A 17,954-nucleotide genomic window follows, 5' to 3' on the forward strand; every position below is an offset into this window, starting at 1 on the left:
TCTGACTTGGGGATACGTTGACAGCCAGGCAGCCGGGACATCATGCGACACTTGCGGGTATCAGGGAGCCGCAGCCCAAATGCGGGAAACTCCCGCACCTTGTGGGAGGCTTAGGATGTCTGCCTTGACAAAAGCGCACTTTGGGCATCAAGAGGCAAAGGGGCAAGTGCTCAAGCACCCTCCGCCCCCCACCGCCTCTCTGCCCGTGCCTGCTGTCCTGGCTGGGAGGGTTGGGGGTTAAAGTATTGCCAGCTCTCCTGATTGTTTTGGTGGGTTTTTTTCTGTCTGGATCTGACCCAGCTGCCCTGTGCGATATAAATTGGGACAGTGGCCCGGTTTAAAAAAGAGTCCTATTCTCCCTGGAGTTTCCATGAGGGGGCCCAGGGACTTGTCCTAGGTCCTGCATGAGAAATTAGGTGTAAGACTCGCATGGGCTGAAGACAGAAGAAGTGGTCCACAGGGGTAGGAGAATGTTGTTCTTTTTGGCCTGCAACAGAGACTTTTACCTTTAAGTTCACCCTGAAGATGCCAACTCTAGAGTATGCCTCCAAAGGACCTACACTAGCGTGAGAGCGCCAATAAAGACTATGGACACTGGAATGCATTTTTTCAAGCATTATTTCAGGTTTTCTGGCGCAGCACATAAGCATGTAGTCATATTTGGGGAACTAGAAAAGTTTCATTTCTTGCCTGTTCGACTGTAAAATGTCTACCTTTGCATCTTTATTAAGTGGAGTTCCGGCCCTTAAAATCCACTTTGGGCCATCCGCTTGTTCAGTGTCACCTAAAAAAGAAATGGATAGTCCTGATTTTTTTTTCAATTACTTACCTTGATATTGAAGAAAATATACTTACATTTCTTCCACTTCCTCCCTCTGCGGCCACGGCCTGCGCTGTCACTTCCTGCTTGCATTGATTCCTGGGAGCTGAACGTCATCGCTCCCAGGAATCAATGCACCTGCACCGGCCCCGCTCGTCAGTTCCGGGGCAGGCGCGTCATTCCCTGCTAAACAGCTTCTGGGCATGCCCAGAAGCTGTGCAGGGATGACGGGCCTGCCCCGGAAGTGACGAGCGGGGCCAGTGTAGGGCATTGTGGGACCGAAGAGGACACGGAAGAGGACGCCAAAGAGGACGCGCTGGCTTCAGCTGCCCACACCTGAGATGGCAGCGCTGGACAAGACATTTAGTAAGTATTTCTTCTAAAAGGTAAGTGCAACCTGGGACAGTTCAGAGGCTATCCATTATGAAATGTACTAGCCCTGACTGTCCCGGGGGGGTATTTTTGTTGAAAAATAGTTTCAGAGGCCGGAACTCCGCTTTAAGTAAAGCGTTAAAACATTGTCTTTACCTGGTCTGAAGTCATTAACCACTTAAGGACCGGAAGGTTTAACCCCTTAATGACCAGGCCATTTTTTGCAATTTGGCACTGCGTGACTTCAACTGGTAATTGCCCAGTCATGAAATGCTGTACCCAAACAAAATGTATGTCCTTTTTTTCCCACAAATAGAGCTTTCTTTTGGCACCATACAGAGCTTTTATGCCTGCTACAATTATTTGACCTATACAGCCTCCTATACACCGGATTGCCTAACCATTCACAACCCTGGACTGCCTGCCATAGGACGCCACCACTGGCCAGTCCAAGGGTGATTACCTACATATAGTTCATTTGAACTTGGAGCTTCTATTCTGGACTGTCACTGATGGCATCAAGGATTTCCGGGTGTTCTGAATCAAGTGTTTTTTGAAGTGCTTCATATACTAGGGACTGTATGTTTCCTTTTTTCAATGAAGATATCTTCTTCTTACAACCTCATAGCTTTGTGCACTTTAATATGATTACTGCAGTAATCCCATGTTTTTAACTATATGTGGTTTTATATAAGGTTGTGGTTTACATTGGGAGTCATTTTTGTGTTAGTTATGTTTTTCAATAAAGCTTATTCATCCACACTGATTTTTTAGTGTCCTTCGTTGACCTCTTTGAGGGAAATTCCTTTTCTCCTTTCCCTTGATATTTTTGTTTTCTTTTGGGGGTATTTTATCACCTCTGCGGTTTTTACAGTATCTCACAAAAGTAAGTACACCCTTCACATTTATGTAAATATTTTATTACATCTTTTCATGTGACAACACTGAAGAAATGACACTTTGCTACAATGTAAAGTAGTGAGTGTACAGCTTGTAGAACAGTGTAAATTTGCTGTCCCCTCAAAATAACTCAACACACAGCTATTAATGTCTAAACCGCAGGCAACAAAAGTGAGTACACCCCTAAGTGAAAGTGATGTTCAAATTTAGCCTAAAGTGTCAATATTTTGTGTGGCCACCAATATTTTCCAGCACTGCCTTAACCCTCTTGGGCATGGAATTCAGCAGAGCTTCACAGGTTGCCACTGGAGTTCTCTTCCACTCTTCCATGATGACATTACTGGGCTGGTGGATGTTAGAGACCTTGCGTTCCTCCAATTTCCGTTTGAGGATGCCAGCTTCTTTAGCAAGGCAGTGGTGATCTAGGAGCTGTGTTTGGGGTGGTTATCATGTAGGAATATTGCCCTGCGGCCCAGTCTCCAAAGGGATCATGCTCTGCTTCAGTATGTTACAGTACATGTTGGCATTCATGGTTCCCTCAATGAACTGTAGCTCCCCAGTGCCGGCAGCACTCATGCAGCCCCAGACCAAGACACTCCCACCACCATGCTTGACTGTAGGCAAGACACACTTGTATTTGTACTCCTCACCTGGATGCCACCACACACACATGCTTGACACAATCTGAACCAAATAAGTTTATCTTGGTCTCATCAGACCACAGGACATGGTTCCAGTAATCCATGTCCTTAGTCTGCTTTTCTTTAGAAAACTGTTTAGAAGAGGCTTCCTTCTGGGACGACAGCCATGCAGACCAATTTGATGCAGTGTGCGGCGTATGGTTTGAGCACTGACAGGCTGACCCCCACCCCTTCAACCTCTGCAGCAATGCTGGCAGCAATCATAAGTCTATTTCCCAAAGACAACCTCTGCATATGACGCTGAGCACGTGCACTCAACTTCTTTGGTCAACCATGGAGAAGCCTGTTCAGAGTGGAACCTGTCCTGTTAAACCACTGTATGGTCTTGGCCACCATACTGCAGCTTAGTTTAGGGTCTTGCCAATCTTCTTATAGCCTAGGCCATCTTTATGTAGAGCAACAATTCTTTTTTTCAGATCCTCAGAGTTCTCTGCCATGAGGTGCCATGTTGAACTTCCAATGACCAGTATGAGAGAGTGAGAGCGATAACACCAAATTTAACACCTGCTTCCTTTTCACACCTGAGACCTTGTAACACTAACTTGTCACATGACCCTGGGAAGGGAAAATGGCTAATTGGGCACAATTTGGACATTTTCACTTAGAGGTGTACTCACTTTTGTTGCTAGCGGTTTAGACATTAATGGCTGTGTGTTGAGTTATTTTGAGGGAACAGCAAGTTTACACTGTTATACAAGCTGTACACTCACTACATTACATTGTAGCAAAGTGTAATTTCTTCAGTGTTGTCCCATGAAAAGATATAATAAAATATTTACAAAAATGTGAAGGGTGTACTCACTTTTGTGAGATATTGTATTTTTTGCGATATAAAAAGAATAAAGACCGAAAATTTTGAGAAAAAAAATACATTTTCTACTTTTGTTTATAAAAAATATCCAATAAACTCAATTTTTGTCATAAATTTAGGCCAAAATGTATTTAGCTACATGTCTGATAAAAAAATCTCAATAAGCATATATTTTTCTAGGTTTTCACAAAAGTTATACCTTCTAAAATCTGTCGTGTATATACTGGAATTTACGCAGCTTTAATTTCTGACTGTCTATCTCATTTCTTGAAGTGCTAAAATGGCAGGGCAGTACAAAACCCCCCTTAATTACTCAATTTGAAAGTAGGCATCCCAAGGAATGTCCTGAGAGGCATGTTAAGCCCATTGAATATTAAATTTTTTTGTCACATGTGTTTGAAAAATGACAAAAAAAACAACCTTTTTTTTTTTTACACAGAGTTGTCATTGAAATGATTTATTGCTCATGCATGCCATGGGTATTTGTGGAATTACACCCCAAAATACATTCTGCTGCTTCTCCTGGGGGATACCCCATGTGTGAGACTCTATGGCAGTCCAGCTGCGTACAAGACTCAGAAAGCCAATCACTGGCTTCGGGCTTTCTAAGGGTGTAAATTGTTGATTTCACTCCTCACTACCTATCAGAGTTTTGGAGGCCATGAAATGCCAAGATAGCACAAACCCCCCCCCCCCCAAATGACCCTTTTTCAGAAAGTAGACACCCTAAACTATTTGCAGAGAGGCATGTTGAGTCCATGGAACATTTTATATTTTGCCACAAGTTTGGGAAATTTTACAACATTTTTTTTTTTTTACACAAAGTTGTTACTTAAATTATATATTGTTCAAACATGCCATGGCTATATGAGAAATGACACCCCAAAATACATTCTGCTGCTTCTCCTGAGTATGGGGATACCCCATGTGTGAAACTTTTTAGCAGTCTAGCCACGAACAAGACCCCCCAAAAGGGAGTGATTGGTTTTCGGGGTCCCGTACACAGCTAGGCTCCCAAAAAGTCAAACACATGTGGTATCCCTGTACTCAGGAGAAGCAGCAGAATGTATTTTGGGGTGTCATTCTAAATATACCCATGGCATGTGTGAGCAATATATCATTTAATGACAATTTTATGTTAAAAAAAAAGTTGTAATTTTCCCGAAACTTGTGGCAAAATATAAAATATTCCATGGTCTCAACATGCCTCTCAGCAAATAGATTGGGGTATCTAATTTCCAAAAAGGGGTAACTTGGGGGATGTTTGAACTGTCCTGTCATTTTATGCTCAATGTTATAAGCTTATGCCACACATCACCCACTCTTCTAACCACTTGAAGACTAAGCCTTTTCTGACACTTTTTGTTCACATGAATACTTTTTTTTTAATTTTACTAGAAAATTACTTTGAACCCCAAAACATTATATATATTTTTTAAAGCAGAGGCACCACAGGACAAAATGGTGGGTGTTGCAATTTTTTTTGTCACACAGTGTTTGCGCAGAGATTTTCAAAACGCAATTTTAAAATTTTAAATTTAATGCACAAATACACTTCATATAGATCTTATGCCGAGTACATAGATACCAAACATGGCATGTTTTAAAATTGCGCACGCCCATGCAGCGGCGACAAACTACATACATTTTTAAAAGCCGTTACTGGTTTAGATTTACAGAGGAGGTCTCCGGCAAGAATTACTGCCCTCGATCTGACAAACACAGGGGGGACAGGGGTTCTTGATTTTTTTTTTTATTATTATTATTATTTATTTTGCTTTTTATTTTATTTTGACACCTTCCCTTTCATTTTTTTTTTTTTTTATCATTTTTATTGTTATCACAGGGAATTTAAATAACCCCTATGATAGTAAGAAGTAGTGACAGGTACTCTTTTTTTGAAAAAATTGGGGTCTTTTAGATTCTAAATCTCTTCTCTGCCCTTAAAGCATCTGACCACATCAAGATTGGTGTGATAAGATGCTTTCCCAATTTCCCAATGGCGCTGTCATGAAACCAAAGTTATGAAATGCTCGTAGCTTTCTGTATCTTTGGCCATGGAGATTATTGGAGCCATTCTGGTCTCCAATCAGCTCTATAGTCAGCTGATGGAAGCACGGGCGGGCTGCAGTTTCGGGTTACTGGGTGGGACAGGAGACCCGAGAAAACCGTGGAAGGCGGTAATGGAGATGTTTACTGTGTGTATGTGTGTGTGTGTGTCACTGGAAATCAAAGGTTTAAAATGTATTGCTAAATATGCGATGGGCAATCTGATGCTGTCCTGGATTTGACGCTAACTAATGTTATTGCTAACTGATGTCACCTGTGACACTAATACAGTGATCAGAAAAAAGATATGTACACTAAAATAGGGACACTGTGACTGGGCAATGAAGGGCATGAAGGGGTTACCTGGGGGTGATCAGGGGGTTAAATCTTTATTAGGGGATATATGGCGGGTACCCTAAACCTATCTGGGACTGCCGCTAACCTACCCCTAACTGCCTTTCACACTAACTTGCGTCACAAGTAATACTAATACAGTGATTAGTACATTTTCTGTATACTGTATATAGTGACACTGTGACAGGGAGTGAAAGGATTAACTGGGGGGGTGATCAAGGGGTGACAAATGTGCCTATGTGTACTGGTGTCAGTGTAGTGCTTGTCTGATGTTCTCTCCTCTCACGCTGGAACAGAAAAAGGCTCCAGGATAGGAGATTGCATTATTTCCTGTACCTGTGTTTACATTACACAGGCACAGGACATTCTGCAATTGGTCAGAACCGATCACCAGGTCCAGGCCAAAGTCCAGGCCAAAAATCATTGGCCTGGACCTGATGACTGATAAGTTCAAAACCGAATCAGCACATTGCGGGGACGTTGGGCGCGCGCGCTCCTTCCACCCATGCATGACCGACTTAGAGTTACGTCGGTTCACGCAGCCGAGCCACCTTGCCGCAGTAAAACTGCGGCGGGTGGTCGGCAACTGGTTAAAGAGGTGTATCGCAAGTAACTGGCACACACATACCTTTAACGAGTGCCTCTTTAACACATTCAGGTATTAAGATATTGGTGTGAAATGGAGCAATGTGAAGACATAAGTAGCTGCCAAGAGTAACAGAAGTGTAACAAGAAGCCTGTTGGTAGCGTGTACCTGTTATAGATGGCATGGCCTCTAGCAGCAAGGTAGATGTTGTTGGCACTCCTTATGCCAGTGGTCTGTCTCCCATAGCAACGGGAGCAGATTGCACCAATGGGGTTTCCCCATCCTGTACAGAGGTATGGAAGTTTGAGAGTTAGGTGAGTGCATGTGTGCAGCCCGCACAGAGTGCACGGCGGGGCACACCCTGCTACTTGAGAGTAGTAGTGGAAAATGCTTGGCAGCTGGTTGTGGACATTGGCTCAGTGTGTCCCTACAAAATGCAAGTTACTGTGGAAGTTGTGCCTTGACACAAGAAACTGAGAGAGGCCCGGAGAACAGTTGCAGTGTAGAGTAGAGGTCCACTTTAAGGTTAAGTAATCCCCCACGACAGCACAAAACAGAGGTATCCTATGTGTGTATAAAGTAACCACATATAAAGGGGGGGGGGGTAAATCACCCATCAGCATTGAATGTGTTGATGGGGGAATTGAGCAGGAAAGAAAATCACATTATGTAAGGCCTGTAGACTTTTGGGAAAATCAGTGAGCAAATCATACTAACTGTGTACAAAATGGCTCCAGGATGCCTTTTTGCATTGAATTTTACAGAACACTACAGTACTGCAGATTGAAAGGGAAAGATAATTTTTAATAACATTAAATTACAACATGACTTGGGTATCAATTATACTTTTTTTTTTTTTTTTTGCTGTATTTTTGTTCTCCAAAAGTGGAGTTACTCTCTAAAGAATGGTTAGGAAAACAGGATTTGTGACTTAACGTAAAGTCCTTTTTTTGGAGTTCATTAGGAGACACAGGACCTCCACTCCTCTGTCTTTACTACTGCTTTAAGCAATAACCCATATGTCTGAGACTGCAACTGCCTATAGGTGCATCAAAATTCAGCCAGTTCAGAAGGGACCGGAATGAATGGTTGTACAGAAATTGATCTACCGATAGACTTCTGAACAACCACCCTGCTGAAAAACAGCTCAATGGGCTGTAGTCTGCAGTGCTGATCTATTTACAGTATTCTGATGGTGGGGGAGTCTCCCCACTGTCAGAATACAGTATATTGTTCTCAAAGACCTTATCTTATATAGCTAGATAATATACAGTAGATTTGCACACTGCATGCGGTCAGAGTGAGTTATTACTAGACAAGTGCACTATAGACTATAATATGTTAAAGCATATAGCCATTTCTTTTCTTTGTTTTTGAGTAGTAAATGGTTAAAACTTTTCAGTTGATTTTTTTTTTTTTTTTTACTGTCTTCGTTCGATTGAGGGGATTTCCTTTTTCCTTCACCGGACGTGAGAAGAAATCTCTACAATAGGAAGGAAATTCCTTTTGAGACAGTTGTCAACAGAATAAGGCTTTGTTGGAAAAATTACCCTCACCTTTTTGATCTCACGAAAGGTGTCACCAGAAAAACCGGGGTTAGGTATATTGTGCTGTGCTGTGGTTTGAGTAGGCTTCCTTCCCAGTGCCATCTTAAGAGTATTAAAGGGCCCCGGGCAATGCAGTGCACTGGGGCCCTGCCTACACAATCAACCATGAGAATAAAAATGCAAATTATCAATAAGGCGATATTTATTGGTACAGCAGTGTCAGGCTAATGACAGCTTCCAAGTTCTGCGGCTGGGTCCGGTTAACACACACATAGACGGGAGTCAGACTCAACTGTCCTGTGTGTTCCTGTTCCTGTGGAGGTGAACAGACATTCCTGCAGTTGTGGGCTCCCCCTCCATGGCCCAAGTGGGCCCACAGGCGCTTGCCACCTGCTAACTTCGGCGACGGGATGCACACAGGAATCGGGACTAATGCTTGGTTGGGGCTGGGTTGTTGGGCAGGGGGGCCCCCGGGCAACTGCCCAGCATGGCCATTCGGTAAGATGGCCCTGTTCCTTCCTGTTTCATAGGATGATAGATGCAGAAGGAGCACAGGGCTCATGGTCTTTCTGCAAGAAGCGATGGTGACCATATATTTAGAGATGGAAGTGTCAAGCTAGCATTTGGATTACCCCTTAGTGGAACCCTTGCATGGGAACATGGGCTATCTCTTGCTTCACCTGTTGTTGGCTCCTATGTGTGGAAAAGGGCCACATACACTGCAGCATTAACCCTAGGGGAAATAAAGGATGTTCTGCATTACCACTGCTGTACTGTAATATGAAACTATTCTGCCTTGAGTTACTGAGAATTGTTTGTAAATGATTCTGGAATTACAAGTAAAGCATTTCATGATTACACTATATTAACTGGCCTGGTCATTGTAAAGAGGAGAGTGAACTGAAGGTCAACATGCTTCGGGGTTAACAGTTGTGTGTGTTCTACACGTTAACCATTTGGGGTAATATGTGAGGGAAGTTATGGGAGGGAGGAGCGGCCAGTTCAGGAGTGGGAGCTGTGGTGGCTGGGAGATGGAGGTCCTGTAGGTGTGGTGATCCGGTAATTGGGATGCACCCTTTTGAGTGGTTTGGCCCCTATTCTAGGGCCTTTCCGTGGAATGTAATATGCAAGGCATTGTGATGTACTACAGTGGCTCCCTTCCTAGCCTATGAGCAGAAGACAGTAAAGTGTTATGATTAAAGAGCTTGTGGGGAGAGACAGCACTCTGTCTCTGATTATAAAGTTAAAAAAATAAAATAAAACAACAAACGTACAATGGTTTTGCACAGAGCAGCCCCAATCTTTCTCTTCTCTGGTTCCCTGTTGGCTCCTCCTCTTCTCTGTGTGCCACCAAAGAAGGTCGCTTCCTTTGATGGCATACATACAGGCTCGATCCAGAGCCAGGCTGTGTGTGTCTACTGACACAAGCAGTGTGGCTCAGCCCTAACACCTGCTCCCTCCTCACTGGATGTGATTGACAGCAGCAGGAGCCATTGGCTCCCACTGAGGCCTCCATGCCCAATGAGGAGAGAGGGCTCAAATAAGTATTTAGTAGGGGCTGAGGGGGAGCGGACAATAGAAAATATTTTACCCTTTTGTAGAGAATGCATTAAGGAAAAACTCCTTCAGCTTTTACAACCATTTTAAAACCCTTGTTAGTCTGCTTTTTGGTGTCTGTGTATCACTAGGGAGATTTCCCTTAATTTCCTGTCCTGGAGGTACAATAGGAAGTGAAAGGAAATCACCATTGGAAATTATTTCTTTACTAGGGATTTCCTATCACTTTTTGTCTAGGTGACAATGGTGACCAGGATAAATAGAGAGGGTGAATAGACCTAGATGTGGCGCAAACCGCAATCAACATTGGAAAGAACTGAAAAATAAAAGCACCATTCCACTAGAAAAAGCTCTGAATTTTTTTGTAACTATGTTCAATGGGTGTGCCAAGGCATTTCAGAGGCTTTAATATTCCCCTTCCTCAGGCTTCAGGGCTGAAGAAAGAGTGGAGAAGGGTCTGAAATAGGCTGAGGACTCAATAACAAACAGTAGTCATGCCAACAAAGGCATACGGCAAGTAATGTTGGCCTGACATCTTCAAGTATTGCTTCTCTATTTGGATCTTCTTCCAGTTTGACTTAGCTAAACTTAAACTAGTCAGACTAAAAGAATACCTAAATAGTGTTAAGACTAAGACTACATATTTTACTAAATACTTAGCCTGGTCCAGACCCTAATTCTGTTTTTTTGTCCTTCTTGAAGCCTATAGCCCCCAAAAAACATTGCCTCACCTACTTGAATACAATTAAAATGTATTCTGGACTTTTACCAGCAGTGTGCTACTTTTATTCTTCAATCCTATTTCACAATTCCACAGGGTTCACTTTAAAGGGGCTAAAGAGCTGCCTACTAATCTCTACACACTGTCCACCATAAATCATGACATTGGAATGGACTGAATGAATGCTTTTTTCAACCCTACCAGCTATGAAGCTATGAATTGCTCCTCTCCTTTGCCATTATGTAAGCAATAAATATTGACAGGCTTACAAATCATTGCCTACTCTAGCAGAAGTTAAATAAGGTTTAGCCATCCCCTCTAGATTTAACACACACTTCCCCAATTTTCACATCCACATGGTGCTTTCTTATCAACCTATAAGTTATTGCTCCAGGTTCACATATCTTGACCTTGATAATTTGAAGACAACACCTTCATTGTAAAATCTTGATCAGCATTGAAAGGAAATCTTCAGCGCTAGCAGCTAACAAAAATTGCTCCCTGTAATGCTTAACTGTTATACAACTCCAAAGGAAAAGAAGGCAATGATGAGGATGGGAAACCACAAAAGGGCGCTGGCGCTGAGTATTGCCAGAAAAAAAAAAAAATGGAAAAGTTTGCTTATACCTACATTGAGGAAACTAGGGAACTCTGATCTAGATTGCAAGATTGATAAGAGGTTCCATTGTGGACAGATTGGTGCAATCATTTCTGGTATTGTGCACAGTTGTCTTCAGGCTCCTTCAGATGGATGGTGGGGAGGGGGTGAAAACAGGCTGCCCTGCTGGGAACCCAAATACCCGAACAGTGGATGCATCTTTAGATTTTCATTCAAGGGATGTTGAGAGGGTACCTGACTAGGTCACTAACTGAGATAAATTCGTACAGTGTATGGACAGCTTTGGAACTCAACACTTATTACCAGGCAAGTATCAAGCATTATCTGGGCACTGTTTTATCTTTATTCTTTATTTATGCTGTAACCTATGTTTGTTTCCTCAACTGTGTTAGTGACAAGACAGGAAAAGTGGCTTTGCCTAGCTCTTCTTTTCTTTTCACATACAGCACAAATGCAGGAAAATGGAAAACTTGACCAAGTGTCAAACATATGAACCGTAGAAAAATTCCCCTTAAGGTGGGACTTTTTAGGCATTAATCAATTTTACTAGTGTTTTATAAAAAGAAAATTTTTTTTGTATCACAAAAGAATCAAAGCATTTGCAAAAGAATTACAAAAACCCCACCGATGTGTATAATGTACATGGATCAATATCGAAGTTACCCGATGCATTTCAAAGCCCAGACAGCGTCTTCCTCAGGGATGTAAAATGTGTCAACCCTCTATAAAATGCAAATATATATGTGATTGGAACATACATGCCACAAAGTATATTACAATCAAAAATGCAAAACTTGGTACAGGAGAACTTACATATATTACACTGGTTACAGATTTCACATTTCCATGTATAATGTTAAAAACCATGTATCAGGATCTCCGCCATCCGTGCCTAGACATACATATCTATGTGACTTTTATAAGTATGAGGTGTTGGTGTCAAAAATAAGTCTGAAAAAAAAGCTCTTTGTATTAAATATAAAGAAAAATTATTTACCAAAGGCGACAAAGTAACTGGAAAACCAGTTATCTTCCACCAGCTAACAGGCATTTCTTAACGGAAATGTCACTTTCATGGTTCAGCTACTATGAAAAAAATGTCACTGCTAAAGCTATATGACATCACTAGCTTGTGCTTATGATGCCAGTAAGCAACATGATTGAAGCGTTTACCATAAGCATTGTCATCATTTTAAAACAATGATTTTCTTATGTTTGGAGTTTTAAACACATTAGCATATTTAGAGATACTCTATATTGCCAAAGGTGTTGGGACAAGAAAAGTACAAGAGGAGAAGGCGCCTCTAAGTGCAGCATAAAAAACATTTTTTGGCACACAAAATAAATTGCACTTACAAGATCATAGTGTAAATGGGGCATGTCTGAACGTCACGTGAGGTTTCATTCCTGTCCCTTTGGCTTGGTCTCCTTAAACCAGCCAGCAGCAAGAGAGGGGATGGATGTGGAGAGCCAACCCAAGGAGGTCCTGTCGTCCGAGGCCGCAGTGGAACGCACCCCTCACTCATGGATCACACAGTATATGGTGATGCCAGGGGGCGGTAACACGTTTCGGAGCATTCCCCCTCTTGCTGCTGGCTGGCTGAAGGAGACCGAGCCACAGTGACGGGAACAGAACAGACATGCCCGTTTTACATTATGATCTTGTAAGTGCAATTCATTTTGTGTGCCAATAAATGTTTTTTTATGCTGCACTTAGAGGTGCCTTCTCTTCCTCTTATCCTGCCAGTTGGAGTTGCTTCTACTCTTCAGAAGAGCTGTCTCAGTGTCAGTTTAGCACCCCCTATACTTCCTTAGATGGCACTGATGTTGGATGACTTGCAGTCTCCGCTCTAATTTATCCCAAAGGTGTACTATCGGGTTGAGGTTAGGACTCTGTGTAGGCCAGTCAAGTTCCTCCACCCCAAACTCGCTCATTCATGATGTCTTTATGGAGCTTGATTTGTGAACTGGTGTGCAATCATTTTGGAACCGGAAGGGGCCATCTCCAAACTGTTCACACAAAGTTGGGAGCATGAAATTGTCCAAAAAATGTCTTGGTATGCTGACGCCTTAAGAGTTCCCTTCACTGAAACTAAGGCCCAACCCCTGAAAAACAACCCCACACCATAATCCCCCCTCCACTGAAATTTACACTTGGCACAATGCAGTCAGGCAAGTACCGTTCTCCTGGCAACTGCCAAACCGAAATACGTCCATCGGATTGCCAGACAGAAAAGCACGATTCCTCTCTCCAGAGAACACGCCTCCACTGCTCCAGTGGAGTCCAGTGGCGGCGTGCTTTACACCACTGCATCCAATGCTTTGCATTGCACTTGGCGATGTAAAGCTTGGATGAAGCTCTCTATACACTGTTGTTGTGCTAATCTAACGGCCACATGAAGTTTGGAGGTCTATTGACTTTGTGGCTGAGTTGCTGTTGTTTCCAGTTGCTTCCACTTTGTTATAATACCTCTAATAGTTGGCTGTGGAATATTTAGTTGCAAGGAAATTTCACAGGTGGACTTATTGCACAGGTGGCAACCTATCACATTACCACGCATGAATTCACTGAGCTCCTGAGAGCGACCCATATATTCACAAATGTTTGTAGAAGAAGACTGCATGCCCAGGTGCTTGATTTTATACACCTTTGACCATTGAGGGGATTGGAACACCTGAATCCAATGATTTGGAGGGGTGTCCTAATTCTTTTGGCAACATAGTGTAATTCTAAATAGTAATTTCGGGCATGGGCCATGGGTTATTGGATTATGGGATATGGAGGAATAAATGGTTAATTGACTTCTGGTAGCGCACCAAAGTGTCTTCTGTTGCAACAGGAGGCAATATTTCTAATGTGTATTAAATATTTTGTAATAATAATGCCTATAAAATTTTTAACCTCATAATGATTTTTACAGGTGAACATATATAAGTCTCAACCTAGTAAGCTATAAAGCATGTTTTTTTTACATAATGTTTATTATTTTCATCTCTCTTTGGATCACAATATGGGTTAGTATGGCAAATCTAGTTATTGCTTTTTGAACTAAGTCTTTGTTAACCAATAGGCAGAGGGCTTCCCATATAAATCTCTATCAGATAAACGAAAGACACTGAACAACCTGTCATCTACTCATAATAATCATAATATTTCCACTTTAGGGCCAAAATATGTCTCCATTTTAGGACCAGCACAAGTTTTTATTTCAGAGGTATGTTGTTTTGTCCCAAATCATTTTTTTTTTTTTTTGCCGCAGTAGTCTTAACATTTAGCATTATGCATTTAAAAAAAAAAAGAGAAGTAGAGCTTTATTTTGAAGCCTATACATATTGTAAAGGGAAGAGGCTCAACTGGAAATGGCAGTGGTAAACCATGCACGAGGCAGGGACACCCAGAAAAAGTCCAAGCACTTTTATTCATCAAGCCAATAAACAAACACAGTCCAAGGTGGAGGGCTTTCTACATCACGTCCATAGCATAAAGCAAGCAAAATATCTGCTTGTCCGATACACAAAAGCCTAGAACACACATGCTGAATGTCAGGCAGCATCAACTGGTTCAATAGACACTGGCCGACATTTAGCCTGTGTCAGGGGGCGTAACTACAGGGGTTGCAATTGCAACCAGGCCCCATGCTCCAGGGGGCCTATGCGGATCCCCTGTACACCTGGATAGGAGGGCGGCGGGGGCAGCATGTAGAGAAATCACTGTCCTCATTTCTCCATCTGTAGCTGCAGATCACACTTGCGACTGGGCCCTCACATTCCACCACCGTGGGGAGGCCCCAAGATGGCAGGAAGGGGGCCCTCTGCAGAACTTGTGAAAGGGTCCCACTGCGGGACCGTAATAAAGGGCCCGCGATGAGCGTAAAGGGCCCCAGGATCAGTGGGAAAAGCCCCAGGCTTGAAGGGAAGCGCCCCGGTCAGGGTTCTAGGGGGCCCTTTATGGTTTCTTGCACCAGGCCCTGAAGGTTATAGTTACGCCTCTGGCCTGTGTGAACTGCAGTCCATCTGACAGAAGCTGGTCGTTCGGTCGGCTTCTGTCGAAGGGGCATGGCCGAAAATGGTCTGCCGATCAACTCCTGATCAGCGCTCCCAGCCAATGGCCTGAAGTGTTCTTGTGGGGGGGGGGGGGGCGGTCCTCCTGTCAGAAGACAAAAGCACAGAGGGGGAAATCACTTTACTGTACTGTCCTGAGCTGTCAGGGTTTTTTTTGTTCAGCCCTGCTGGGTTGAACAGAAAATACTTCTAGTTTGTACTAGGCTTAAATGTGTAAAATGATAAAAATGTCAGTTCCTAACAAACAGGGCACACCTAATAGGTTCTCCAGAACAAACAAACAGCACTTTGTACCTTTTTAGTGTCAGCAATGTCAGCTGCAGGCTCTCATAGAAGAGGGAGAAAGTCCTTGAGCCTAAAGGGCCATACACACTATAAGATTTTCTGAAGACTTTTTCCTTCAGATTTACCTTTTCTATGTAGTGCAAGGGCCTGCAAGATTGCATACAAATTGAAAGTGTTGAGGTTTGACCCCATAATATATGGTTTTGGTAAGTCTAAAGGAAAAAGTCTTCAGAAAATCTTATAGAATAACCAGCTAACACTTTATAAGCAGTTACATAAACAGTTTTGTTCTTTTGGGATAAAGTTTTTACATAAATAAATAAAAGTTGACCATTGTAAGCATCCCTGTCAGTATTAAATAGTTTGTCTCATCCCTCTAACTGTTACATCTACAGGACAGCTTGTTCATAAAATACATAAACATAAAATAATATGGATAACCGAAAGAAAGCCCAAAAAGGAAACCAAATGCAGCCATCACATCTAAGAATTGGTAAGCTGTAATATAATAAATGCTTGCTTTTGGGTTTAATACTGCTTAAACTGTTTCCCCAAACACTTATATTCAACGTCTGTTGAGATAAATAAATAACTACTAGCTTCTGCTCCCAACTGAACTGTCAACCTACAAAATGACTATGGTATAATGAATCACATTCAGCACCATGCTAACTGCAGATGACTGGTCTGGAGTGGTAAGTGGAGTACCCTACGGCTGTGTCCTGGGACCAATGTTGTTTAATTTGTTCATAAATTATAGAAGTTTATATAAATAGTTCAATCTCAGTGTTTGCTAACTGTACAAAACTAGGCAGGGTAGTAATTTTAAAGGAGGATATAGCTTAACAAGAAGACCTCGATAAAATAGAGTGCTGGGTAACTGCATGACAAAGGAGGATTAATATTGGAAAAAGCACCGCATTTGGAGGCTAAAAACATAAGTGCAAGATATTTGCTGGGGGGAACCTCTGGGTGAATTGAGGCTGGAAAAGGATTTGGGGACCCTAGTAGATCCCAGGCTCAGCAAAAGCATTTAATTACAAGCTACAGTAAGCAAAGCTGGCAGATTACTAGCATGCATTAAAAAAGGGTGATAAAAGGGACTCGAGCGATAAAGCTATAATTCTACCACTTTACAAAACTCTGGTTCTTGAGAATGCCGTGAAGTTCTGATCACCAATCTTCAGGAAGGATGTGCTTGAACTGAAGAGGGTTCACAGATAGGGCAACAACACTAATATGGGGCCCGGAGGGCCTCAGTATGAGGAAGGACTACGAACATTAAACTTATTTTCCTTGGAGAAGAGGAAATATGAACATAGTATACAAATATCTAAATGGTAATCCTAGGAAGAAAACTTTTCAGTCTCAGGTCTCTTAAGGGGTTCTTTACTGTCAGAGCAGTGAGGATGTGGAACTCCTTTCCATAGTTGGTGGTGCCAGCTAAGAAAAAACTTAGATGGACATCTTAGCAATCATAATATACAGTGATACAGGAGACGGCAATGAGTTTATCACATATACACACAAACACACTCACTAACCCAGGTTGAACTGGATGGATTGGTGTCTTTAGTCAACCTTACCAACTGTGTAACTATGTCATATACAGCCCAAAGAATAGTATGCAGCAGTCGGATAAAGTAGTCTACTAGAACCATGCCAGTCGTATGTTGCACTAGGTTTAGAGCAGTGATGGCGAACCTTGGCACTCCATATGTTTTCGAACTACATTTCCTATGATGCTTATGCACTCTACAATGTGGTGCCTATGTTTAAAAAGGGATCAAAGTCTTTGCCAAGTAACTATAGACCTGTTAGTTTAACGTCTATAGTCGGGAAGATATTGGAGAGTTTAATAAAAGACCACATAGATGAGTTTTTGCTGGAAAAAAATATTTTAAGCAACAGACAGAATGGATTCATGAAAGACAGAAGTTGTCAAACAAACCTAATTTCGTTTTATGAGGAGGTAAGTAAAACCTTGGACAGAGTGGTGGCTGTGGACGTAGTATACTTGGAATTTGCAAAAGCGTTTGACATAGTCCCCCACACACGGCTAATGTGTAAGGTAAAGTCTACTGGCTTGGAAAGGTTGGTTTGTAATTGGATAGAAAATTGGCTAATAGATAGAATTCAGAGAGTAGTGGTTAATGATTCTTACTCTGAATGGTCTAAAGTTATCAGTGGTGTACCCCAAGGTTCAGTGTTGGGACCCTTACTTTTTAATATCTTTATAAATGATATAGGGTCTGGGATTAAAAGTACCATTTCAGTCTTTGCAGATGACCCCAAGCTTTGCAGTGGAATAACTTCCTTACGGGATGTTTCCAACTTACAAGCTGACCTCAATGCACTGTTTCATTGGGCAACTATGTGGCAAATGAGGTTTAATGTTGATAAATTAAAAGTTATGCCACTTGGGGGCTAAGAATATGCATGCATCTTACATAGGTGGAGTAGAACTGGGGAAATCCATAGCGGAGAAGGATCTGTGTGTTCTGATAGATCATAAGCTTAATAATAGCATGCAATGCCAAGCTGCTGTTTCCAAAGCAAGCAACGTCTTT

At 42.2% G+C, this 17,954-nt stretch overlaps 1 protein-coding gene across 1 annotated transcript in view; it reads left to right on the forward strand.

Annotated features, from left to right (window-relative positions):
• Positions 1-17,954, forward strand: part of LOC309548073 (uncharacterized protein) — a gene marked incomplete at its 5' end in the record, with an annotated part of 124,880 nt that overhangs the window by 69,584 nt on the left and 37,342 nt on the right. The window contains one exon of the mRNA XM_082248042.1: positions 14,109-14,252. Coding sequence (XP_082104168.1) covers positions 14,109-14,252 — 144 coding nt within the window. The remainder of the gene's footprint in view (positions 1-14,108; positions 14,253-17,954) is intronic.

This window comes from Pelophylax lessonae (genome assembly GCF_965119305.1).
Source record: "Pelophylax lessonae genome assembly, chromosome: 2".
Taxonomy (NCBI): Eukaryota; Metazoa; Chordata; class Amphibia; order Anura; family Ranidae; genus Pelophylax; species Pelophylax lessonae.